The sequence below is a fragment of the Struthio camelus genome, chromosome 4, assembly GCF_040807025.1.
Source record: "Struthio camelus isolate bStrCam1 chromosome 4, bStrCam1.hap1, whole genome shotgun sequence".
In the NCBI taxonomy this organism is placed as follows: Eukaryota; Metazoa; Chordata; class Aves; order Struthioniformes; family Struthionidae; genus Struthio; species Struthio camelus.
In genome coordinates this window covers 66,648,611-66,675,499 of record NC_090945.1, presented here as the reverse complement: position 1 = coordinate 66,675,499, position 26,889 = coordinate 66,648,611, and the positions used below count along the sequence as shown (strand labels likewise).

Sequence of the window (26,889 nt, the reverse complement as noted above, 5' to 3'; positions counted from 1 at the left end):
GTGTGTGGGTCTCTCAACGAAGAAAAATTGCTAGTACTTCAGGTGTGTTGTGAAAACTCTACTTTAAAATGTCATTAAATTGTTATTTCTTCAACTCAGAATTAATTATGTTAATTCTGAGTTACGTGAGGCATTGTCAAAATACATGCAAATAATATTTCTGTGTACTTTATTAAATCAGGATAGGGAAAAAGTTCTTGGATACTAGCAACGTTTGGAAAAACATAGCTTGTAAAGAAGTGATTTTATCACTTTGTAAGATACTGGGGTTTTTTTTGGAATTTTCTGAATGATACAGGAATTTAGTCACTTTTAAAATTGAAATTGGCCTTCTATGTGATTGAGGTACTCCTGAAAATTTTGTCTTTAGTCAAGCTTCCATTTTCTGTTGGAAGCTGTAGGCTATGTAACTCTAAAATGTCAATATTTGATGGTAAGTGCTCAAAGATTCATTATCACCATAAACAAGCTGTGCGCATTAATATTTATGGCTGGTTTTAGTAATATGATGGTTCTGAAAAATAGCATATAATACAACTAAAACTGTTTTGTAATGATTTGAACAGTAGAGAGAAATAAAGGATATTCAGCCTGTATACAGACCTCAACATGTAGTTTTTCCTACCTTAATTAGGTTAAGTTTTCTTCATCTCTTCCTGTCTGTCCAGTAGGTAAGTATAAATTGAAACAGGACAGCAGACTAGTGCTTCTGAAAGAACCTTTGTTTCATGTTCCAAGTAACCCATTTCAAAATGTATTAGTTCAGTAAAAGTTGTCTGCTGGATTTTTGTATTTTAACAGGTTGGGAAAAGAAGCTTCAGAATGCTGTTTATAGTGAACTCAATGTGTAAGTTTATTTAGTATGTCTATTAAATAAGTTGTATTTGCATGATTTACTTTTGATTCCTGTGTTTATATAGGAGTGTGATGTGTTACTACTGTCTGCAAGATCTTGAATGTGTCTGTCATACCAAGGGTGCCTGCTCCATTTCTGTTTTTAAAGTGCCATTATTTCTTCTTCATCCTAGTGGAAATATTGGATTTGAATGTATTTTGAAGACTTAATGAAACAAAGATCACCAGATTCTATAAAACAACTTTAACAATTACTTTGTTGTTGTAATACCAAACAGGTGAACAGTCATATTATAATTGTTGTGTAGCTGAGGTATTTATTGTAAATGCATTTTAATTATTTTCAGATGTTAATGGCAGCATCATACCTATTTGTTGTAAAAATTAGTAAAGACCTACTTAGTAAACTAGGTCTTTAAACTGAGATGTTAGATTTCTAGACTCACAGATCATTGTTCCTGCTTGGTGAGATATGATCAAAAGCACACTTAAATTTCTCAAATTTGCTTTTCATTATTGTTCAGTGCCCTATCGATTAGACTTGTGGGAAGTGTATTTGTAAGTTTCCTTTATACTCGGGGGAGGCAGAAACGTGAATTTGATAACAGGAAGCACAGCCCCAAATTTTAATAATCTAATAAGAATTGTGTATGCGAATCTATTTCTGCTTATTTAAACAAGCTATTAGTTTTGAACAATGATGTGTTGCAATACTATATGGGACTTGATTCAGCAAAATACTTGAAAATTAGGAAAAGTTACAGACCTAACAGATATTAAGGTTTCATCTTGATCACATCTTTCAAGAGAAGAATCTTTACGTGTCCCTCAGAACGATGCATATGTTCTTTGAGTTCAGTAAAATAAGCTGCAAGCAATAATGAATTTAGCCTTGAAAAAAATGAAAGTACCTGGGAATACCGTGATTTCATGAACATTATGGGGTAGATAAGAAACAGCATAACTGAAATCTGTTAGTACTGTTCCATTTTACACAGGGTCTTGTGAAACAATTTAGTGTCAAGAATAAGAATTACCAGTGAAAAATGGGGAGAAATCTGGAGGAGAGTGTCCGGAAAATCGTAGGATAGGGACTGACTGATATGTAAGAAAATGAAAATTAAGGTTGAATATGACAAAATCTCTTCCATAAGTTTTCTTTCCTTTTGAGTTGGGTAAAATTAAGCTGTATGAAATGTTTGGCAATGACTAGCTGGAAAGAAGTTTACACTAATGGAGGATAAATTATGCCTAAAAAAAAAAAAGTTTTGTTCCAGCTTTTATGTTTTGGCATAATGTAATTTATGGATGCGTACTCAAATTGGCCTAGATCAACACCACAAAATTCTAATGGCTTTAGACATCTACATGTTCACTAGTGATTTTAAAATAAAGTCCTTCAAAAAATAAAAGTGAATTGTCTCTTGAAAAAATGTGGTTTCCTGGATATTGAAAGTTTGAGGGAGTCAAACAGATGACATGATGTTAAGATGATACACTTCTAAAATAACTGATTGGTTCATTATTTTTAATATAGCTAGAACTCTTGTAAAAATATTATTAATAGGCTTACATGTTTTTGTATTGTGTGTGTCCATAGCAAAGGATGATAAAAAATACCTTTAAAAATAATATTTATTTTAGCTTTCACCGTTATCCACAGTGTTTTTACTAGTGTTCTCATGAACACTTAGGTTTACAAATAAGGCATTAAATAAGCAAAATAAAAATCTAAACGAGCAAAATAAAAATCTGAACTTTTAACACATAGTATACTTTCTTTAAGGTTTCCTTCACCCTGTCATCCTGCAGCACCTCCTGAGCACATGAAAGAGCCATTAGCTTATATGAGGAAAGCACAGGTTGGTTGTTAACAATTTTAAAATTCTTACTATATTTTTGGTTATACTATTACAAATTTAGTCTGTACAGTCTTGTATTACTATTTCTAGATTAGGAAAAAAACAGATTTGTAATTGTATGTGCATCAATGTTAATATAAATGCGTATATTTGACATTTTATATATATTTAAAAATGTTAAAGTAATTCTGTAGTCATGAAAGAAGAATGTTTACAGTAGGATATATTGGCAAGTAGGTGAATATAGCAGAATAGAGACAATGAAATGTGTAAAGGAGGAAAATTTGTTTCTGTTGGGAAGAGGAAAAAGTACAGCTATAGGTCATTTCACTTACATTTATGAAAAATGATTTTGAAAAGATACAGGCAGGCAGTTTGGCAGTGAAAGACAGGCTACGCAGAGGGGTATTCAGGAAGAAAAGATATATTTAATATTTAAAAATGTGAAAGGAAGATGAGAAGTCTAGAGCTAAGCTGCTTAAGGAGTATTGTAGGAGAAAAAGAGAAATGGCTATAAAAGATTAAGGGAGGATTTTGATGTTAGGAAAAAGAATATTTTTACTTTGTTGGATTTATTATTTTGCCAATACATGCCATTTGAAATAAATAAAATTCACATTAAAATTTGAAAAATGCTTCAAAAATATGCGGTCACCATTCTCCTCAGAATATCTGAGGTCAGGATAAAATTGTGTTTAAGGCAGTCGTGCCTAGAAATATATTACAGCATTCTTTCACAAGTTATTCAACAAATTATGTTACTTTTTCAATCATATTGTTGCTTATTCCAGTATGTCTTTTCTTGCTGTCCTGTATTGTAAATCGTTAGCCTTTGGCGACAAAGATTGTATTAAACATTTTTTCTTCCATGATATGCAACGTAACGCCACAATTTGGTGCCCCAAAATAATCAGTCATATCAATTTACTACAGTAAAAAACAGAGGCGTGTATATGTTTGTTTGTCTAGCCCAGTTTCATTGATTATTACTTTGTAAAAGTGTACTTATTGTGTACTTATTGTACACAGTACTTATTGTGTCTGATACTTTAGCTCTCTGTAGAAAAGACAGGTTTTCCAATTGATTTAGAAAGGATAGCAAAAGCCCTGTCTTAAATAGTTTCAAAGTTTCATAGCCCTATTTCAAAGGCTATTATGTATCCATCTCCCCTTTCAAATCCTTTCTCAAAATACAACTCTTCAATAAAGAAATACTAGTCCTTATCATAGGGAAGTTTTGATAATGGTGATGGTTGCAAAATAGTTAAAATCACCGGTTTGGGAATTAATATTACATTTTCTAAAAATACAGTATGAGACTTGTTTCTGAGTCACACTTGCTGCTGTGGGTAGTGAGCACATAAGAAAACAAATGTGAACAGGTCAGTTTGATCACAACGCGGTTTTATTTTGCTGCTGTTTTTGAGTAAGGAACAATAAACGGTTTTTAAAAATGTTTGCAAAGTCAGTGTTAGCATGATTTTTTTTGTTGTTTAAAATATTTAGAAACAGCTGAAATGCAAATATACAGTTTGCTAATAAATTTTCAGAATGAAGTAAAAATGAAAAAGTCGTTAGTTTATTTCTGTTAGGTATCAGAAATGTAATTAATGTTTTATCAGTAGAAGACCGTTTTTGTTTTGTGTGTAAGTAGATTTTTTTTAACCTTATTTGTCCTTTACCAACATAACATCACAGCTGGAAAAGAATGTTTTGATGGTATCAACACAATTTTTTCTGATTAAAAAAATGTTTTTTGTATATAGCGGGTTTAATTTTTATTATGTATAGATGCTTTAAGATACTATTTCCATTGTGAAGGAGAAGTTGGCGTTTTCTTTATCCTTTTCTATCTTAATTAATTTTACTCTTCTTCAGAATTCTGTAAAGAAGGGATATATTGTCTGTAAGCGATCTTATTTTAATATCAGTTATTGGAATGACTTTGAATAAAGCAATAATTAAAACTGTATTTTTCAAGTGTAGATATTAAAATTTTCATAATTAACCCTTTTTCTCCTCAAATTGGTTTCATTTTCTGATTCTTAGGTGACAGGCTGACCTTATAAACTGTACTGTCTTCAGTGTAAGAAAAACAACTCCCTAGGAAAGGGTGGAACATTAATGAAAATGAAGAGCAGTGATTCATGTAGTTGTGGTATTGTCCAGTATAGAAAAAATACTGCTATTAATATTTACATATCCTTGAATATTAATGTAACATACAGTATATTTTCTAATTTTGTTCTGTAACTGGAGATCTTTTTATGGTTTTAGGCTGAGATAAATCGGAGGGTAAACTGTGATCTATTAGGCCATTTCTAGGCAGAAAAATAGCACATCTGTCTTTTTATTTCCTAAAAAAATGTTGGCTGTAATATTTAGGACACTTTTTTCAAGCATTAGATTGTTTTACATCTCTGGTATTTTATGAGCTGTTTTACTCTTCAGTCTAGTTACAACTTTTGATAGATAGCTCAACTCGTTCTACCTTGTCGAACAGCAGAGTTATTACTTAAAACTTAAAAATTTTAATAAAGACTGAAATGTTAATGCTGGGTTCTAGAATTAAAAAATGTGAACTTTGCTAATTTGCTTTACCTGGCCAGCAGAGCCTGCCGTGAATTGGAATGCTTTCGGAATCCATTAAACTTCAGTATTGACTCTTTTCATATCTGTATTTTGAGGAGCTGAAAAGACTGCCTCTTTAACTGTTTCACTGCATGACTTCACTGCAAAAGCCTTTGGAAATGTAGGAGAACCCTGCTGCAAACAACAATGAAGAAGTGAGCAGTGTAAAAATAAGAATAAAAAGAGCTAGAGACGAATAAGAAGTTGAGTCCAAAGAGATATTAAGTAGTGTTTCCACAGTCTGACAACACCTCCTCTGAACCTGTCTTTTGACTGTGTTTATATGTCATATGCGGATTTTATGAAGTTCACAACAAGCCAAACCCCATAGGTCTTAACAGAAGCTCTTACTGTGATACTCCTATAATATATAATTTGTAAATTTGAGCTACTATGTTTTAATACATACAGTTCCTTTTTTCCTATTTTCAGCCATATGCCAGGAGCTTGATGTTTCAAGGAGAGAAATGTTAATCGAGTCGTCTTAAGCAGGAAGTAGGTGGATAGGAAATGATGCCCCAGTTATAGAGAATAAGAGGCAAGAAAACAGGGAAGGAGAAGCCAGTTCTGCGTTGGAGTAGGTCTGCTTGACTCCAGCAGCTGCTTTTAACAGTAGGAGTGGAAAGGTGCTGCTTTCCAGAGCAAGGCAACATTAAGTTACAGAAGCTAATTAGCCATCTTCAGAGGAAGTTGAGCTACTCTACTGGCTTAAAGTTTTATTCCATTATTTCCAAATCTCTCTCAAATGAAAAAACAACAGGTTTATCCAAAATTTGTATGGTGAGGAACATAACTCTAAGTAATCTTTTGCAATACAGTACACCTTCCTGAAGGTATGGCTGTTCTTAAAACTAGATTACTGGAGTGCATTCACAAAAACTAGAATCCTAATGTATGTCTTCAGGAAATCTTAAGGGGAAATTGGTGTTTTCCACATGAGTAGCATCAGCCACTTACATAAAACCAAAGCAAGCTGAAAGGACAACTTGTCCTCTTGTGGCCAGCAGGCTTCAGACTTCCAGGAAAACGGAAGGCCATAATTGTCTGGATTTTAACTTGTTTATCCCTTGCTCCACTTGATTTTTTTTTTTTACTTCCATGCTTCTAGACAAATCTGTGAAGATCTTATTGAAAAGGAGCTTTGCTAAAGCAAATGTGCATAAATTTTCTCCTAGTGCATAAATTTTCCTGTTTTGCTTTTTGCTTGTTTTCAGGCCTTGCATCTTGAAGAGAGTCAATATGTAAACAACAGGTTTGATTTAAAAATTGCCTTGAAGTGCGTTACTATATTTGCTGTTAATATTCTGTAGGGTTTTTTTTGCCCAGGTGAGACCAGATTTTGCGTGTTGTACACGCTATACAGACACATGATCAAAAAAGCCTTCTGATCTATAGGTTTATGGTGATGAGCTAGAGCATGCTCCAGTCCTATTTAAACTAGAAGTAAATTGCAACTGATTTCAATAAGAGCATGGATACTAGGAACTTTTTCTCTGAAATATGATAGAGAGGCTCCCCTCCATATCCTACTTTCTCCCAGAAGAAATAAGTAATCCTAAAAACAAAAAGCAGCTAAATTACTTGAAACAGACCGGTGGACTCTGAGAAAGATTAGTATGACAAAACTGCATTTTAAATTCTAACATTGTGACTGCAGAAGATCTGCTTAGAACATCTCCTTTGAAAGTTAATTCATTTTTTCTGGTTCCTCTTTCTCTTCAAGAATATATATTTGAGTTCTTGAATAGCTGATAAAGAAAATAGTATCCTCTTAAAAAAGTATTAAAGACAAAAGACATTTGACAAAATTTATTTCATTCCTAAAGGAATTTCTTGTTCTTGTTACAGAAGTTGGAACAGGGGATATTCAGAACTCTTTTATATCATGTATTGAATTGGTTTCTTGCAGCCTAAATTAAGTTGTGCCTTTAGTTGTCAGAGAAATTCCAGCAGCGTGTAGTTCTGGTAGTCAAAAAAAACCTTCATGACTGTCAGGACTAGAGTAGTGCTAACATATTTGCTGTCTTTTCTTTTTGAAATTTACAGGTTTTGATTAGAGAAAATGTACCCAATGGAATCTGTGGCCACACTCCTTGAGTTCTACCTGCTGAGTAATTTTAGTTGGGTGCACTCCAAAAGAATCACATTTTTATCTAGTCTTTTAAAAGAAAGAATTTTAGGATTCATTATTATGGAGAAAACTCTAACCAATTCTAGCTAGTTTACGCAGTTCTGTCTTATTTCTCTTAAGTTTATTTGTTGCCCACCTAGTTTCTTTATCTGCAGTGAAAGTTTACAGCTGACTTTGCTACAGCATAAGGTAAATCTAATTTGTAACAGAGATGTTTGAAATTGTTTGCAAATTGTATTACTACCTTACACACCAGTATTTTATGAAGGTTATTATTGCAGCCATGCAACAGTGTATTTTCTTAGTGTTAAATTTCTTCATAAGTTAATAGAAATCATCACAGAAAATTTATTGTTCCCTTTTGATGAAATGACTTTCTGAACTGTGCCTGAGGTTTTACTTCAGTCCAGGATACTGCAGTCTGTTTCTAATCACTGCAGAGAGCTCCACTATCCTCTGGTGCTGCATAGAGGAGATGAGATCTTCTTTGGGGAGGTGTAACCCGCAATTTGGGACCTTAGGTTGCTTTTATTTGGGCATCTTTTACTGGGCAGGCTCTCGAAGGCTGGATTATAGCACTACTTACGGCTATCCAGAAGTTATTTATTACTAATGTGCTACACCCCCAACACAATACTCAGGTTAATCTCTGATCTGGCAGTTGTCGGTCATACCAAGAAGCATCAGCCTCCATCGCTCCGTGCCATGAGCTGGTCCTCAGTGTTGCTGAGCTGCTGTCTTCCTTCTTCTTTTGTAGTTTTTCTATCTTGGCATGTCAGTGGTTTTCTTTTCTTTTTTCCTTTTTTTTTTTTAATTTCATCTTGATGATTCCACTTTTGTGTTTTAAACTCCTAACACCTCTGTGTGCTTTCTTTGTTTCACTTTCTTATCTTGTATGACTTAGTACCCTTTGTGCTCTTGCACGTCTCATTTCTTCCAGCAACAAAACCGCCATCCTGAACAAAATTGAGTACTCCAAATGCTGTAAACGTTTCACTGTCCATAGACAACAACTAGTTTGTGTCGTGTTGTTGTGTAACTACAGCATTTGGAAAGCATTTGAATACAGTAATACAGTAAAATGAAAGTATTATAAAAGTTATTTTAGTTTGGAAAATGTTTCTTAAAGTCAATATTGAGTCTGTTTTGTTTATGCAAGAGAAGGTAAAGGGATGACTTGATTGTGAGAGAGAAATTACCTGTGGCAGATAGATATTTTGTTTGACAGAAAAAATTGTAAGACGATTTTCTAATTGGAAGCTAAAATGAGGCAATTATAGACAAGATGTAATTTTTTTTTTAAGCAGAACATTTGAACATGTGCCCTTCCCTTCATTTGCTGCTTGTCTAATAAACTGCAGTCTCCTTCAGACAGAACTTTAAGCTTTAAGAGCATGTGGTTAGACAACAGCTAGCTACTGCAGAATTTGTGGCTAGAGCAAATTGCAAGTAATAAATAGAAGAGAGCTAAATGAAACTAAATGAACTGGAGTCTTTGCGTTCGTTTGATTGGGGCTTGACTCATCATCCACAGAAAATTAAATCAAATGTAAACCCCATCAGTGTTGCTGTAATCATAGGAGCAAAATTTTTAGTTAGCTGAGTAATACCAGTTAGCATTTACTTCAGAGGAATTATCCCTAGATCAGGTGCCATATGGAATGTTTGAAGCCTGGTGCAGTAGTGGTTGTTTTTTAAGCTATTCACTTGCTGTGGAGGTATTTGCTATTTCTCTTTTTCTCTTTGATGAGGGAACTGTATTCTGAATGCTGTTTTAGAAGAACTAATTTTGAACAACTAATTTTGAACATTACATAATACCAACTTGCTGACTTTTTTTAAATTTTGAGAATCAGTGCCGTCTAGAATATCTTTTGAGCAGAAAGACTTGCTTGCATTCTGTTCAAGTTACAAAATGGACGAGGCAATCCCTATAGACAGTTCATTGCCTGGCTTAGGATTGTTTATTACTCCTGAAAAATTTTCTGGATGTTGATATGTAAGGAGGCTTGAGCATTAAGCAGTAATTGTGAAACGGATGCTTTTTGGAGATCTGGAATGTGAACAACTTGTTTTTCTGGTTCTTGATCATGATATAGAGAAATACTGTGTTTTATGATTAAATACATTTAAACAACTATGTAAGCATTTCCTTTATCTTTTTGCTGATGTCAGTCATTGACTCTTGTTATCCTTTCTTACATATGAGTTAAAAAAACCTGCTCAGTGCCTAGGATATGGTATATTGGAGGAACAAGCAATTCTATGTAACTTTTTTTATATATATTTCAGGGAAGTTGGGAGAAGCGAATTCTAAAAAGTCTAAATAGCATGTGCACAGAACTTGGTGTCCCATTAGCACAGAAGGTATTGTATTATTAGCTTTTTATATATTATTTCTCTTGCCAAAATGACATTTTTTTGAAATTAAGCCTGGTCTTGCACACTTGTACTGTATGTTCATTTTGCACATGTTTATCAAGAGCAGCAAGACTGTTATCCAAATTATTTTAGTACATAATTTTCAGGGATAGTGGCAGTGTATGCGTCTGTTGAACTCAGAAGAAGATGAAGTGTATAGGTTGATCTTCCTCTGCTCTTGCAGTAATTGGCCTCTCTGTGGAGCAGCGAGTCAGAGAGCTACTTGCTGCCTTTGTTACTTGCTGCGTTCATTGCTTTTACTAGAGCGTTTTTCTGTGTGGGTTGAACTATGTAACTTCTAGTTGCATAACCTGTACATAATATAGATATACCTTCTTTGCTGGAGGTTACAGCTGAACTGACATTTTAGGAGAGAACGATATTGATATATCATTACTGTTTTTTTTTTTTTTTGCATTCGTTCCAGATTGGTTTATAATTAAACCCTCTCGAAATGAATAAAGAAAGATCCCAGACTTGCGGAGCAGTGTTAGAATATTTTGTTCTTTATCTTTCTTCTGTTGTATGATAGGTAGCATGGTTTATTTTAGGAGATAAAGGATACATCTGTGTCTGCCTTTCATGACTGTGCCATAGAGATGAATTTGATGATAAAATCCAAAAGCTGTAGGGAATAAGCAGTAAAGCCTCAGTAATATGAAACTGACTAGTAAATAGCCTAAAATTTCATTAGTAAATATATAATACTAATGGCTTGCTTTTTTCCTTGAATTGTATCCCTTACTTGGACTTTCTGTAGTAGAGAGAATATATCTTCAGGCTAGGGATAATTTGTAAGCAAATATGTTTGTGTTGCTAGTGCAATCTCTTTTAAAAAGGCTTGTATTCATTTATGTATTTGAAACAGGCACGTTTTTACTTGTTCAGTTAAAATAGAAGAGTTGCTTTCTTGTGCCTTTCAGAGGCCCGTAAGCGAACAGAAAGAACTACTTAATAAATGGAATGAAATGGGAACCGATGAGCCAGGTAAGGTTAACTAAACTTATGTGCCTTATTTTATACACAAAAAAATAGCATGCACATCTTATAAATAACAGTCAAAGATTAATGTAATGGCTTTAAGGAAAGCTGATGTCAATCTTTTTTTCTAATTTGTAGTGTTTCATTGTGCATAAGTAAATATCAGTCTTGTTACTTTTTTTTAAAGTTATTGTTCTAACTGAATCTTCACTGGGAGGTTATGGTATGATACTCGTCATTCCAGTGCTTTATTAATTTATACAGCTGGTACACAACTCCTATTTTTATGAAATCAGGCTAACTGAAAGAAAATATTCAGAACTACAGAAAGTTAAGCTCAGCCATTTTGTTGACAAAAAATAAAAATAACACACAGAATAGTCGTATTATGCTTTGAGAGAACAGGCTATAACACAGCTGTTTAATATCCAGGTTCTTCAAGATAAATGACTTTGCAAAGGTAATGATTTGTATCCTGCTCAGTACGACCTAAGAGATGGCCAATACTAGTTATGGACTGTCTATGACTATTCCCCATTTTTTTATTTGACTGTAGTATGTTTAATTCAACAAACAGCATACCCTATTAAAAAAACATCTTTTGAATATCATATCACTATGAATGGTTCAATCTAAAGACTTCCGTGGCATAAATAAAAAGCTTCCTGTGACTACTGTTCAGTTAAATATGTATGTTTTAGAAAACTGAGACACTGACTAACAGTAGCATAACCTTGGAGAATGTGTGCTGGTTGTGTCCATGATATCTGCAATGATGCTATTTTAATCTTTGCAGTAATATATTATTCAGATTGCTAAATGGTCTCACAGATACGGTAAAATTGCATGTTTTTTCCCCCATCTATTTTAATTTTAACTTAGCATTATTGAAATCTTATTTCAGATCTAAGTCTTTTCCGGCCTGTTTATGCACCTAAAGATTTTCTTGAGGTAAGTGTTCATGAAACAATGACCCAGCCATTGACTTGCATTCGTTATTTATGTGAAGTGGAAAGAATAATTTGTGGGCCCACTGCTGAATGGGGCAGGTGCCCTGGTACCAAAGGATACAGAGAAGGCAGAGTTATTGAATGTTGCCTTCACTGCTAAGGCCAGTCCTCAGGAATTCCAGACCCTGGGGACAAGAGAGGAAGGCTGGAGAAAGGAAGACTCTCCCTTGGTGGAGGAGGACCAGGTGAGAGATCTTTTGTCCAAACTGGACATCCACGGATCCATGGGCCCTGACGGGATGCACCCACGAGTGCTGAGGGAGCTGGCGGATGTTATCACTAGGCCACTCTCCACCATCTTGGAAAGGTCCTGGAGATCAGGAGAGGTGCCTGAGGCCTGGAAGAAAGCCAATGTCACGCCAGTCTTCCAGAAGGGCAAGAAGGAGGAGCCAGGGAACTCCAGGCCTGTCAGCCTCCCCTCCATCCCTGGAAAGGTGATGGAGCAGCTCCTCCTGGAGGTCCTCACTAAGCATGTGGAGGACAAGAAGGTGATCCGGAGTAGTCAGCATGGATTCACCAAAGGGAAATCATGCTGGACCAATCTGATAGCCTTCTGTGATGGAATGCCTGGCTGGGTAGAGGAGGGGAGAGCAGTGGATGTTGTCTCCCTGGACTTCAGCAAGGCTTTTGACACTGCCTCCCATCACATCCTCCTAGGTAAACTCAGGAAGTGTGGGCTAGATGAGTGGACGGTGAGGTGGCTTGAGAACTGGCTGGATGGCCGAGCTCCGAGGGTTGTGGTCAGTGGTGCGGAGTCTAGTTGGAGGCCTGGAGCTAGCGGTGTCCCCCAGGGGTCAGTCCTGGGTCCAGTCTTGTTCAATGTATTCCTCAATGACCTGGAGGAAGGCACAGAGTGCACCCTCAGCAAGTTTGCTGATGATACTAAACTGGGGGGAGTGGCTGACACACCAGAAGGCTGTGCTGCCATTCAGGGGGACCTGGACAGGCTGGAGAGCTGGGCGGAGAGGAACCTCCTGAAGTTCAACCAAGGCAAGTGCAAGGTCCTGCACCTGGGGAGAAATAACCCCACGCACCAGTACAGGCTGGGGACTGACCTGCTGGAAAGGAGCTCTGCCGAGAAGGACCTGGGAGTGCTGGTGGACAACAATTTAAGCATGAGCCAGCAGTGTGCCCTTGTGGCCAAGAAGGCCAATGGTATCCTGGGGTGCATTAGGCAAAGCGTTGCCAGCAGGTGGAGGGAGGTGATGCTCACCCTCTCCTCAGCCGTGGGGAGGCCTCGCCTGGAGTACTGTGTCCAATTGTGGGCTCCCCAGTACAAGAGAGACATGGCACTCCTGGAGAGAGTCCAGCGGAGGGCTACCAAGATGATGAGGGGACTGGAGCATCTCTCCTCTGAAGAAAGGCTGAGAGAGCTGGGCCTGTTTAGCCTGGAGAAGAGAAGACTGAGAGGCGATCTCATAAATGTGTACAAGTATCTGAAGGGACGGTGTCAAGAGGATAGGGCAAGACTCTTCTCAGTGGTGCCCAGGGACAGGACAAGAGGTAACAGGCACAAACTGAACCACAGGAAGGTCTGTCTGCGCATGAGGAAAAACTTCTTCACTGTGAGGGTGGCAGAGCATTGGACCAGGTTGCCCCGAGAGGTAGTGGAGTCTCCTTCCCTAGAGATATTCAAAACCCGCCTGGATGCAATCCTGGGAAATATGCTCTAGAGGACCCTGTTGGAGCAGAGAGGTTGGACTAGATGATCTCCAGAGGTCCCTTCCAACCTAAACGATTCTGTGATTGGTAGGTCTTAGGCAGATTGGTTAGCAATACAAGTTACTATTAGTCTAAAAAAAGCCAGACTGATATGACGGAGATCATTGCACATGGAATAATATCATAGAATGCTGATACAAAGGATTTTCAGTATCTTCGATTTTTTCTTTGTAAGTAATTGTCCATATGCACATTTACACTGTGATGAAGTTGTTAGCACTGCTAGAGCCCTAAAACAGTCCCTGAGGCCTACGCGTGCAATTCCCCTGCACTTGCTATGTTGCAAGTTACAAATAGTAGAGAAAAGTTCCCTCTCTCGTTCCTGTTGCTTCCTCTGCTTAGTCGCAGTCTTTCCTCTTTTTAAGAGCCCCTGGCCTGATTGGATTATTAGTTAAGGGTGATGTCTTTCATGAGTGTGACTCTGAAGTCAAATGAACAGTTGTTTGCCAACGTATTCTGTAGAAAGGACTAAAAGAGTGAGAAAAGGCTAAAAATACTTGACACCTGTATATATATTCGCTCTATGAATCTGCTTATGGATGATCTCGAAGGATCTCTAAAAAATAAGCTGTTACTAAATCTAATGATATGCTAAGATAACTTTTTAACCACTTGTGTGCTTTACCTTTGGCAGAATAAATAAAGGCATTCTTAAACGTTTTAACTGCTCCAATTCTTGTTGAGCAAAAGTAGAAAAACAATGGTAGAAAAATAGCCCCTCAAAAAAGAGGAGCTATGTTTACGTTTGCAGGTAGCAGTGCGGGTTGACGTGGATCTGTAGAGTGAAAGAAGGTGTTGGTGCTGATGACCCAGACATTTAGAGGGTTTTACCTTACATTAGGTTTAGCCTGGTCCCTTGGGCTGAGTACCTGTTAATGATCAGAGTGCATCAAGTGTGCTGTGGGGTGCATCTTAGTTGGTTTAAGCCAAGAGAGACAGTTCTGTGGTGTTAATTGAAGCATGGTAACTGGGAAAGATCCAGAGGTGCCCTTTAAAGGTGCACTCCTATTCTAACTAAATTGCCAGTATGGACACATCCATAGCAGAAGGTCAATATATTTATCGAATAACGAGATAAATCAGACAATTACAGGTGGCCAAATGAAAGGGGATCTGCTGAGCTTTTACTTTTTACCTCAAAATCTATAATGTTGTAACAGATTAATACATGTCTAGCATGTATATGATGGTATTTAAGGCAGTTTTGTTGTCCTTTATAGCAAGTAAAATTTAGCATGGTTCCTCTTATAACTCCCATGTTTTATTCACAAAACAAAATGCTATTTACTCTTTTTTTTAACTGCAATTTTAGATTGTACACGTGATAGACTTCTCTTTCTCTGATGAATATTCAGTTTGGAGCTAACTTTTCTTTCTTAAAAGCAATTCTCTAATTTATTTCATAATTCCTTTTAAATTGCCTTATATTAAGCTGATAAATTGCAATACATGAAGCTGATATATAGGTGCTCGAAAATAGATCTATTTGCAATAGACGTTTTAGATTATGCAAAATCAAATATGAAACAAGGGTATGGCATTTTGGGGATTTTTGTCTGTGACCAGAACCATTGAAAAATGAAGTTATATGATTGCTGAATCTTTAAAATCAGAAATGACAGTATTGTCATTTTACATGATTTAAGCACAGTGTCTTAAAATAGAAGTAGCTTTACTAGTTATGCCTAGAATTTGTTGGACAATAAAAATTATTAATTACAGGAAATGTAATGATGACACAGTAGGAAGTTTTGAATTAAAATGAAATTGCAAATAAAATTTTAAAAGTCAGTATCTGTATACCGTGGTAGTTTTACAGGAAGCAGATCTGTCTAGAACATGATAACAGTGTAGAATTATAGAGCTAAGACCATCTCCTAATTTACAAAATAAAATTTAGAAGTCTGATACTGAATCATCAATCACAATTAGTGTACTGTAACATTTAGATGTGATCTACTACAAGTTTAGTGGAATATCTTTTGTAGTGCTAGAGGAGATTTATTGTATTTCTGACTTCTCTTAAGGATAAATCATTTCATGGTTATAAATTGTGAATGCAATTCTGAATTCATCAGTAAACTGTCTATCCATTTAACTACATTTCCAAAGAGTTACTCCTGTGTAGTTATAATAATATCTGAAATTTTTGATTTATTCTGTTTTCCATCACTATAGTAACAGCCAAGTTGTATATTTAATCTTGCATCTGTAAACAGATTCATCTTCATTTTACCCTTATCCAGTGACCCTCAAAGTTGCATTCTTTTTATACTCTTTTCTTTCCAGAGTTTGCAATTTCTTACATTAATCTTTTAATTTACAAGTTTGACAGTGAGTTTATATGGTATTAGAATATTTACAAGACTGAGAATAGTAGAGATAGGATATTGTAAAAGAATTTCATAAGATCTGGAAACTAATATTAGAAAGAATCCATGTTAGCTTTACATTATAATGTGAAAATCTATAGCCATAGAATAAGAGTATCTAAGAGACAGTAAATTCCTTTATGTATCTCAGTTACGTATCTTGAAGTTATGGTTCCTTGTCTCTTAAATTTTATTGTTAGTTTTTGATTTTCCGTGTGTTATTGTTTTTTACTTAAATGAAAAAATATATTCTGGGGCATTGTTATTTGGTAAGAAATGATTTTAGTAGCAAATGACGTAGTAGTTTAACTCAGTGCTACATAGGATTGCCAGTATAAGAACTTGGATAAAAATTCTTTCAGAAAAAAAGTGATGCTGAAGAATATGCTAGAATTTGTAGCCATCAGAAATATACTCTTGGTGTTCAGAAGCTAGTTTTAGTTAAGACATTTCAATGTAGGCAGCACTTAATCTTATATGTCAAAAAAGATTTGTGCTTTTAAATTTCATAATTCAAGTTTACTTTTCAAAGTAGAATATGTTTGCTTCCTGAAAATCTGGTTCCTTTTTTGCTTTGAAAAAGTGGACATAAAATTTGATAATTTGGACCTGTATATGGTGGTTACACGAAAGGATTTTATGCCTAACATACAGTTTGCAATACTGTTGGTGTTAAGAACAGTTCTAAATGTAAATTTCTGAATATATGCAAGGAATGACAGAGCTACCATTTTTAAGGTACTGATGAATCTTCGAAACCCAAATTATGAAAATGGAGAACAGCCAAGTTTCAGGAATCATCTGGGGCTAATTCAGGTTCCTTTAAAAGTTAAAGATATTCCAGAATTGGTAAGTAGTTTTTTCTTAGTACCTAACATAGGTTAGTAGAGACTATTAATATGGAGATAAGTTTCTCCTTTTAAAAATCAAAATCAGTATGAAAATGCAGTGGTCAGAAGTTAAAATACAGAGCAAAGAAAAGACTTTTGAAAAGATATTTTTAATGAAAAATAAAATATAAAGAGTAAATTATCTGCCAGGAGGAAAGTTTTTGTTTTGTGCCACACAGTTGGCTGTCAGTTTGTGCCAAAAAATATATTGCTGCACATTTTCTTCACTTATGCATTTTTTTATGTGAAATAACAGCTATAAGTAATTTATCTCTATAAAATACAAACTTCTGTATATAAAATCTCTTGTTAATCTTACAGAGCTCTTAAGTTTCATTTATACTTAATGAATGAATAATAATGTTAATTCTACAGTTTATTTTATATTGCACAAAATCAATAACCTGACAATCAGTTAATATTTGATTTCTTTTTTTCCCCTTAAATTCAGTTTAAATCCCTTCACTGCTAGGCTATAAATGAAAGGAAATGCTTGGGTACCAGTATTTATCACCGGGGAATAGGAGAGCTATTCTTAATGGTCCACTGATAAGGTTCTTGAGGATTTTATAGTAGCAGGGCAACTTGCACCTGGGTTGGAAAACAGCGGAGAATTAGAAGGCTATAGCCTGGTCTTTCATTTATAATTACAACGAGGTGTAGCTCACACTTGACTTGAAAATTGTGGCCTATAATTGAATGAGAATAAGGATTGGTGTAAGATTCTTTTTCTAAAAATCTGAGCTCAGATTGCCCATATATGTTTTTAGAAGAACTTATATTTGGTTTAGAAAATATTTACACTTACTCTTTCAGAAGAAATTTATAGTATTTTAGAGAATTAAAAAAATGTTAATTGCTTTTTATGGTTTTGTTTCTTTTCAGAAAGAAGACTTCAGTGAGCTAGACTTAAACACAGGACAGTTGGGTATTGATGATTCAGCACAAGTACCTCCTGGTTAGCTAAAAATGCTGTGCTTCATTTATTTAAATAAAACACTAATGAGTAGAGTACTGTGCAATTATCAAGTAATTTGTGTCTTTTTCCGTAATAAACCATAAATCTTTGTTCTGTTGTTGCAACTATTGCAACTTCATAAAATATAGCACATACTGGATGATGTTGCAAATGTGAAGGGTTGGATGTGAAAAAGATCAAAAATCATCAAATTAAGTTGAAAATATGTTCATTTCAGGTGTTTTTACACTTCAGGATCAAGTATAGAAGACAAAAATGACTGTCTCTGCAAATATAGAAAATATCAACAAATGTTAAGTTGACCCTGCAGTGTGACACCATTTTCACAGATGGGCTTATATCCAAACATCTTTTTAATGACTATCTTTAAGAAAAGATTGACGAAAATATGCATATATTAATATTCAGTATCTTATATAATGCATAATTGCTGGGGTGTTTTTTTTGTATGCAACTAGTATTTCTGTAAAAACAAGTCTTACAGGGTATAAAAACAAAAACACTATAGTATCAACTGATATATACATATATTTTTTTAATGGAAAGTGGCCTAATTTGAAAGTCCTGGTTCTTGCTGTGTATTCCTACTTTCATACTTGTATCCTTCAGACAAGAATAAATTCTTTAGTGTTATTTCTTCTTATTTCTTGAAAAAGAACATTGATGTAAGTTAATTTTTAGTAATGTTAGCAGTAAGAATGAGCTGAGAGTTGTGACATGCAGTGAAAATATAAAAAAACCCACTTTTTAATTTTTATATTTAATTTCTATTTCTATATTTTTTAGAGTTCTTTGAAAATGAACATGTGCGTATTGGGCAAAAAGGTATGGATCTATTTTCATCTGTAATAAACTGAGAAATTAGGAATACATTTAGTAATTTTAGATTTCAATTACATATAGCTTTAGTATTTCAGTAATTTACATGGACTAAGACAAAGCATAATGGATAACACCATTGTAATTGAGACAAAGGCAGAAGAGCAAGCATTTACCGTCTGCCAGTAGGTACCGGATAAATAGCTCCACAGGTGATTCACTGAAAAAACAACAGGAAGCACAGACACATAACTTCTTGATGATAACTTAACCTATGCCATTACTGAATTTCTTTTTAAAATAAAAAGACTCTGTACTCCCTTCTCTGCAAACACAATTCTTGTTAGTGTAATGGGTTTTACAGCTGTGCATCCTAACAGATTCTTCTTGACGGTTATTTGCAAATGCAGAGCTTGATAAATGTTGCAGTACTTAGCCACCATGGAAAATTCACTGATTTGTCTCTGCATACACTCTTTTCTAAACAAATTCTACGTTTTTCTGTAGGTTGAGAAATTATCCGCAAAAGGAAAAAGAAATAATCATTCATTAGCCCAAATTTGCTTGTAGGGAAAACATAGAAAAGTATGTTTGAAAGCCATCAATATTCGCTCCTTACTGACGGTTGTGATTCCTGCTAAACATCATCACCATGAAGAAAGAATAGCTTCCCGAAGGTCCTCCATCCCTTTGGGCTGTTGTGCTTACGGGGTGCTGACCTTTCTTTCTTACTTTTGTTTCTGTGGTGGTTCTTCCATTCCTCATCTTCTGTTGCCTAATCCAGGTACAGCTGATCACATAACGTCAATGAGAACACTTTTACTGGACTGGAGTTCCTAAAGATCCTTTTAACTTTATAGATTTAAGTAAGGAATGTAATAATCTTTTTTAAAGTATGCACATTATTGTATTCAAGATGAGACCGTAACAGCAGAGGAGTGTATAACTTCCCACCAATGACCCATCTAGGGAAGCCTAGCAACAGCAAAGCATTAGCTTTTTGTCTTCCTGTCTGAAGGAAAGCAAAACCTGAGGAAAAAAGACGTCTTTAACCTTGAGAGTATGTACACCAAGAATGGAAAAACATGACAGTATACTCCAAAATGGAAAATTCTTGCCCACAGTGATCAGTGAAGATATTCAGATAGTTAATGTAAGAATGGAGGAGGCACAAAAAAACAAAGTGGCGATCTGCTATGTAAAATGAGAGACTACTCTGGAAAAAAATATGCGCATTATTTAGGTAGTACTGGTAGAAGCCATGTTCCGGGTAGTCATAGCTGTAAAACAAAGGAGTATTTTATATCTGTACAGCTGCTTGCTCAACTTACTACCTGTCTATAAAAGGTACATACTAAGTGTTTTTATGATAGAAAGTAGTACAGCCTTGCTTGTTAGCATCAAATGCCTTGTTTCCCTGGGAGCTACTTCAGCATTACATTGTGAAAACTAGACATTTTTAGATATTTTCCCATTAGTTAATGCTTATAGCAGAGTAAACCAGATTGTATGCTCTGTTCCTAAATCGTTACCATACAGGTGTGTAAGGCTAAATTGCACTCCAACTATCTGTCAAATAGTTAAATTACTAATCTTTCTCTCTTGCTTCCTTGATGCCTGCATGTATACATTTTATTTGTCAAATATATGTCTGAATTCTCTCTGTTTAACAAACACTGCCATAAATAAATAAATAAATCTTGCCAAACCATTGTTTGCACATAAAAAACTGCAATAAACTAATCTAGGTTTGGAAAAACAGAATAAAAGGGGTGCAATAAATTCCAGTGAAGTAGGGTTATTTGTTAATGATATAGTCTTTTGTTCCTCTAATTTTTTTTACACTAGTCTAGTAGATAAATATCCATTTGAAATAAATGGGAATGTTGGCTGCAGAACTTTTTTTCTGGTGTGGAACAGAGTGGAGGTACTTTTAGTACAGATTTGGCATAGGCTGTGGAGGGTATCTCAGTTTTCAGAACTTTGTAAAAAGAATAAATGACTTGATAGTTTGATAAGCTTTGGTAGTATTAAATGACATCAGTTCATTACCTGCTTTATTTCTTACAGTTTTAGCAGAGCAAGATAGTGCTGCGGCTCAACAGTATGTTCGTCAGGGATGCCCGACAGCGCTCCGAGCTGATCTGTGGGCCCTCATTCTGAACATTTCGAATCAGCCAGAGGTAAGGAGCAAAATGAGATTAAAACATAATGGCTAAGTGAAAGCACAAACATACAGACACATATTTTCTAGTGATCTTTTTCCAAAATAGAAGTACTCTACTGATATACATTTTACAAGAAAAAAACATACATGTGTGCATGTAAAAAACCTCAGTGCTATGCTGAAGTCTTTTAGGCTCTTCCCTGATTTTTAAATAGATACATGAATAACGGACTGTAGAACAAAGCTTACTCACTTGATCTAATCAGCCAACTAGCTCCTGATAGTTTCCTTTATGATGCTGACTTTTTCAGAAGGGGTCAAGAGAAAAGTCCTGGAGTCCTAAGTTTTCTAACAAGACTTGCTATAACTTTCCTGCCTTTTTTAACCTGTCATCATATGCATATACGTATCTTGTAAACTGATTTTTATGTTATTGTACATAGTCTGCAAACGTATGGTTAAAAAGACGTAAATAGGAACTAGTAAGATGTGGACCGTTTTCGTAGCCCTTTGTACAGCAGTGTTTTTTCATAGTATCTTATGTTTTTCTTAAGTCCTCAACACTGAAATCTTTTGCAGTATAAAAAGACATGCTATAGTCAATATACCTGCTTTATTCATACCATAGAAAGTTAAATCCTTATTTGAATCCTTGTGGGATTGTGAATGCTTTAATACAAGGCTTTTATTGCAATAAAAGAAATAACATGCATACATTTGCACATAAACATGAAAATTTTATAGTATTTTGTGTCTGTTGATGATGTAGTCATTTTCTTGTACTACTGAGGCGTTTGCTGATTACTACATATTACAGTAGTTCTTAGTTCTTATAGTTCTAAGTTCTTTGCCTTAAAAAGAAACGTTGATCTTGTTCCCTGGCAGCTTACCTAAGGAGCGGTCATGCTAAGAGAAGTATTTGATAAAATTACTTGGTCTCAATTAATTAGCTTATTGCTTCTTGAAGAAACAGAATGGGCTTTTATTTATTGTAAACAATGTTGTAAATTCTCTGTAGGAGAAGCGGTTGTTGAAATAATAATGAAATATTATAAATCTTACCTGAGATGCTCAATGCTTGATTTAAATTCTTTTCAGTTATTTTAAATTCTTCTAAATTATTGATGACAGTGTGAATTTTAGAAGTTTTTACCACAGCTAGAAGATTAGAGGTGTGGAATTCATTTTGTTGTTTTCACAGCATCTGTTTATATCTATTTATTTTAAATATTGAAATATTTTGTTAAATGTTACATCTCCTAAGAGCATTTTTGTCCTAATGTAGAAAGTGAAAAAATTGAATATAAAGGTCCAGTATTCTGTTTTGATGACTCAATATCAAGACAACAGTCAGAAAAATCAAAAAAATGTTTCATTCTGTATTTATGTAAAGCATGAAGCTCTTGTGATTTATTAAAAACCCGGTTCCTGAAATTCACATGAACACCTTTTTTCTAAAGAGCAACAAAAAGTTACATTCATCTGTTAATGTATTTGTCAGCCATACTGTTACTTCCTTTAAAAGTTTAATTTATAGTTGTTTTTAATGTTTGTTTATGGTATGCATTAAGTGTGAAGACTTTAGACGTTCTCAAAAGGTTAGTCTCTGCTGTGGGGGTAGTAACTTAATTTACTGTTAGATAAGCTGGAGAACAGTAAATTAGCTGATCCATTATAGCTGATCATGTGTGTATTCTTACTCTATAGTAAATGGTAATTCAGCTCTAATTTATTGTAAGGATGCATGTGAACGTTTATGGCAAAGTAGCTAATACACTCTAGCTATCATATTTTACCTTGTGATAACTTTCTACATACATAGCAAATGATGCTCATAGACTGTAGAGGAAGAACTAAAATAAGCTATATATGGATACAATATTCTCAGATTTAGTAGAGTAGTTGTTAGCCATTAGGAGACATTCAACAAGGTCTGGAGCCTTGAGATTGAGCTTAGTAGACTGTATGCAGGGATTTGTTTGAGAGACAGTATTGTGGTCATAGTGGAAGAACTCTGAAGAGAACTAAGTGGCTAGTAAATGGTAAATGATAGCCTCAAGGAAAAGTGATAAATAAGGATGGGTGAAATGATGCAGAACTGAAAGTTTGTTACCGCCTTGTGATTGTTGCGATAAAGTGCAACAGAACTGTTTTTCTGCACAAAGTGCAAAAAATTGGAAAACAGAGAAAAAAAAAAAAGCAGACCACGCCTCAAAAAGAAATGATTAAGTCTGTGGATGAGATATATTATGTTGGATTTACTCTTCTAAGCTGATGATGTAGGTGCATATGGATGTTTTTCTAGTATGCTAGGCTGAAACTTAGTGTTTTCAAATGTGGCAGCTATCTGAACCTTTTATTTTCCAAGACTATTTCTGCATGGTACGATATTGTTATCCTGGGCTCTAAGTTAGGGTTGTATTATGGACTTTGGGTACTAAAACTCTGAATACACTAAAGGAACAGGCCTTCTGGCTGACAGCTGTAGCAGGCTGTCCATAGATCAGGTAAGGTAGCATGTGGGTTATTATAGCTGTGTTTTAAGCTGAATGTCCGTAGTTTTAAGTATTGCCCATAGTTTATTTAAGTTTATTAGTGTTTCACAAAATTAAAGGTTTAACTATGGCAGAACGTTAACACCCTGAGACCTTCTTGCAAATACTAAATATCCTGCCTCATTTTTTGTAAAGTACAGCAGTGCAATTTTTAGACACATGTAGCAGTTTTGTGGGCTACAGTATTTCATACAGACTTTATTGATTTATCTAACACTTTTTCTCTACCTCTCCTATACTTTTTCTCTGTGTGCAGCCTGCTAGAGCTGAACTGTATGGTTGCACAGATTTTTTTGCAGTAATATTTTTGATTTGCAGTTTAGGATCTATTACGTTTGCATCTATATGGAAGTATAAATAATGAGGACATGAATTTTCTTTCTTTAGTGTAAAAAGTTATGAGTGTTTGGTATGGGTAGCATTGTGTGTGTTAGCATCAAAATGTTTTTGTTTGGGAAATATTATTCAATAAAGCTCAGCTTGGGTATAAAGCTAATATATAGCAAAGTAAGGGATGATTCTAGTAATCTGGCTTCATAATGGTAAAAATGATATACTCTAAGTTCTATAGTCAGAATTGTTTAAAAATGGGTAAGCACACCACTGCCTGGCAATGAATTGTTTATTAGTCTTCATTTATAACGGTACATTTCGAACAAACAACATTAAAAGATCATTTTTAAGGTTGAAAAGTCAAACATTTAAAAGCTAGACAGAGTCACAGTTAATATCATCTGTGCAAATAATTTGATTTCTTTTGTATACGTTTTATAGTATGGTCTTGAATTATGCAATCCCATTTTTCCTATGGGACATCTGCCTCACTCATTGCACAAAATGGATGGCGCACAGAGAGAATCTATTTACTATTATTTTTATCCTTTGTATTCAGTGTGTTACCCCACAGTTTATTCATTGAATGCTGTTCAAGCAGAGCTTAGAAAACAGAATTATTCATTACCTAATAGACTTCTTTTTTCCTCCTGTGGTGAACTAGCTATTATTGAATGTAATTTCCTAGGTTTAAAAATGTAATAAATTGGTTAGGTGATAATTTCATAACATGGCGTTATGCAGCTGTGTGTGTAAGCACACACAGCTGATTAGCATTAGGATCAATAGGCTAAGATACCCCACCCAGACCTCTACCATTCAAAGAGCAGAGAAGCCAGTAGCAGTAGCGCAGTATCATTATCTTTGACTGGAGAAGGATGCACTTCACAAGTGAATTTCACAGCTGTTTGCTAAAGGGAGAGCCAGCTTTATTCCTATTCCAGGAATCCCTAAGAGGGAATATCTTTAACTCTTGTCTGTTATCCTGTTTGTGATCTTTTTAATTTTTTTTTCTCTTTTGGGCTTGTTTCTGCTCTTCCTGTTCCAAAACCTACTGCTTACCTAATTAATTCTAGTCTTCCTTGTTTAGGTTTCATCCAAATCCCCCAGACCTTAGTTTCTTCTTTCTAGACCCCTAATCTCAATCTTTCTTCTCCATCTTCCTAGTTCCATGCTTCAGCTTTCCCTTTCTCATGTTAGATTTGAGAGGCAATTACAGGTACTGTAATAAAATGACTAGAGTCACCCAACAAATGAATCACGAGCTGCCAACAGTTCAGCAGTGATAATGCGGCTCCTGCACCAGGGATTTCGTGACAGACGGGTGAACTGTTTTTGCACAGAGGCCACTGAATAATCCAAACCTTGATTTCAAAGTGAGTGAATAAGCAGATTCTGCTGAAGTCAACTTTGCTGAGTATACTGGGTACTCTTGTAAGACAGTGTTCTCTCCTGCCTGCGAACTGCTTTCAGAGCTTCCTTTTCCCTAAGCTCTCTGGTGGAAATGGATATGATTTTTGGGGGGGAGGGCAAATGGAAATTTTGGCATGTGGTTTGTTAAGGTCAGAAAGGTTGGCCACTGCAAACCGGAAATGCGCTTTGTTTCAACTTGCAAAGATGAACAGGTTTGAAGATGCGGTACGTGGAGTGCATAAAAAGTTTACAAATCGGATTAGGTTGATTAATATTAGACAAGCAAATGAGAAGGGTTGGATCATATCGAAATTGTAAGATTTTGGTTTTGTAAATGCAAGCACTTCAGACTAAGAAACCTAACACGTTCTTGAGCACTTCTGAAATTTGGTAATAGTCAATGGTCTCACCTGGAGAAAGAAATACTACCAGTAAAGTAGTAAACAAGACTTGAATCTTTGTTAAAGCCTAAGTGAGACTCTTAAAAATACTGGTAAGCTACACAACTGTGTAAGTGAGGAAAAACTGTGTTCCCTAAACAGAGGGCCATTCGCTTGAAACAAAACCTGTCACCAATATGATTTGTAATTCAGATCTAAGGACTAAATTCCTAATACAGCATATATCACAAGCCTCTTGTCCTACTCAGAGGTGTGAATAAGTTCCACTTGTATTTGAGCTGTATCTAATAATAAAAAAGTGTGATTCACAAAGTCTGACTTCATTTTCCATGCCAACCGTACTTAAAAGACAATTAATGGCAAGTAGTATGTTAAATACGGTATCCCTAGAAAGGCTATGATTGTTTTTGCATAGCAAGAATAATATCTAGGTGAAACTCTTCAATTGTATGTTATTTCTAATTTGTTCCCCAGTTTTTTTCTCATGAATTCTAGCTCAGATGGACAGCTCTGTCTTCTGATCTTTTTATTAAATGACTGTAATGTTAAAATACTTAAGTACTGTTTTACTATGTTAATTTTTGCTAGGCAAATTTACTGTTCATTTTTTAGACTAGAATTTTGTATTATGTTTGACCTTTTAGTTCATGCTGACATTATAACAGCAAACTTTGTTTTATTGTCTTAAGAAATGACTAAATTGACCGAGTGGGTTTTTGTAGGAAAAGCAAAGGAGAGGCTACTGTTTATGAAAAAGGAAAAGGTGAGAAATTGCTCCTCCTTTTTATTTAGTTTCTTAGTGAAGAAGATATTCACCCAAACTGTAAAGGACTTGCATCCAGTTTCTGCTAGTGCTTTAAGGATCTGAGCCCACTTGTTCATCTTTTAAGACAGTCCATAACCATCAGGTAGCTTATCCTTACTCCTTTTTTATCTATTTGAAATATTTACACCAATTGAGGGGTAAAAAAATTGAGGAGGAGAATTGGGCAGGATATATACTTCAGAAGTTGTATACCCTATTGGTTAGGGTCAGGTGTTCAAATCTGTTCTAACTCGTCCAGTACTTGTCCTATAGTCTAATAAGGAGAATATTTTCTAAAATCATTGCACATGTCTGAGGAGTGTAAGATGGAAGTGTTTCTACACTTCAGCTTTATTGCGTGCTTCGGTAAAACTAAAAGAAATGTTGCAAAATGTTTTAAATGCATGTGTCGTTCTGTGTCGTCTAACAAATAGCAAATGCTCTGTTGATGAAACCTGTTCTATTTTCTTTTCTTTCACCAGTTTTCTGTTTTTCTTCTACAGAGGATACTGCTCACTGGCTAGACTGAACCATAAGTTATA

General features: G+C 35.2%; 1 protein-coding gene across 3 annotated transcripts in view; it reads left to right on the top strand.

Moving 5' to 3' along the window:
• Nucleotides 1–26,889, top strand: part of TBC1D19 (TBC1 domain family member 19) — a 54,500-nt gene that overhangs the window by 10,207 nt on the left and 17,404 nt on the right. For all 3 annotated transcript variants that reach the window (XR_011141082.1, XM_068943234.1, XM_009673442.2), the window contains exons 3-11: nucleotides 802–847; nucleotides 2,642–2,717; nucleotides 9,772–9,846; nucleotides 10,824–10,887; nucleotides 11,786–11,832; nucleotides 16,724–16,834; nucleotides 17,761–17,833; nucleotides 18,641–18,679; nucleotides 20,744–20,856. Coding sequence is in view for 2 of the 3 variants with exons in the window: in XM_068943234.1 (XP_068799335.1) it covers nucleotides 802–847; nucleotides 2,642–2,717; nucleotides 9,772–9,846; nucleotides 10,824–10,887; nucleotides 11,786–11,832; nucleotides 16,724–16,834; nucleotides 17,761–17,833; nucleotides 18,641–18,679; nucleotides 20,744–20,856 (644 nt within the window). In the remaining variant the exon portion in view is untranslated. The remainder of the gene's footprint in view (nucleotides 1–801; nucleotides 848–2,641; nucleotides 2,718–9,771; nucleotides 9,847–10,823; nucleotides 10,888–11,785; nucleotides 11,833–16,723; nucleotides 16,835–17,760; nucleotides 17,834–18,640; nucleotides 18,680–20,743; nucleotides 20,857–26,889) is intronic.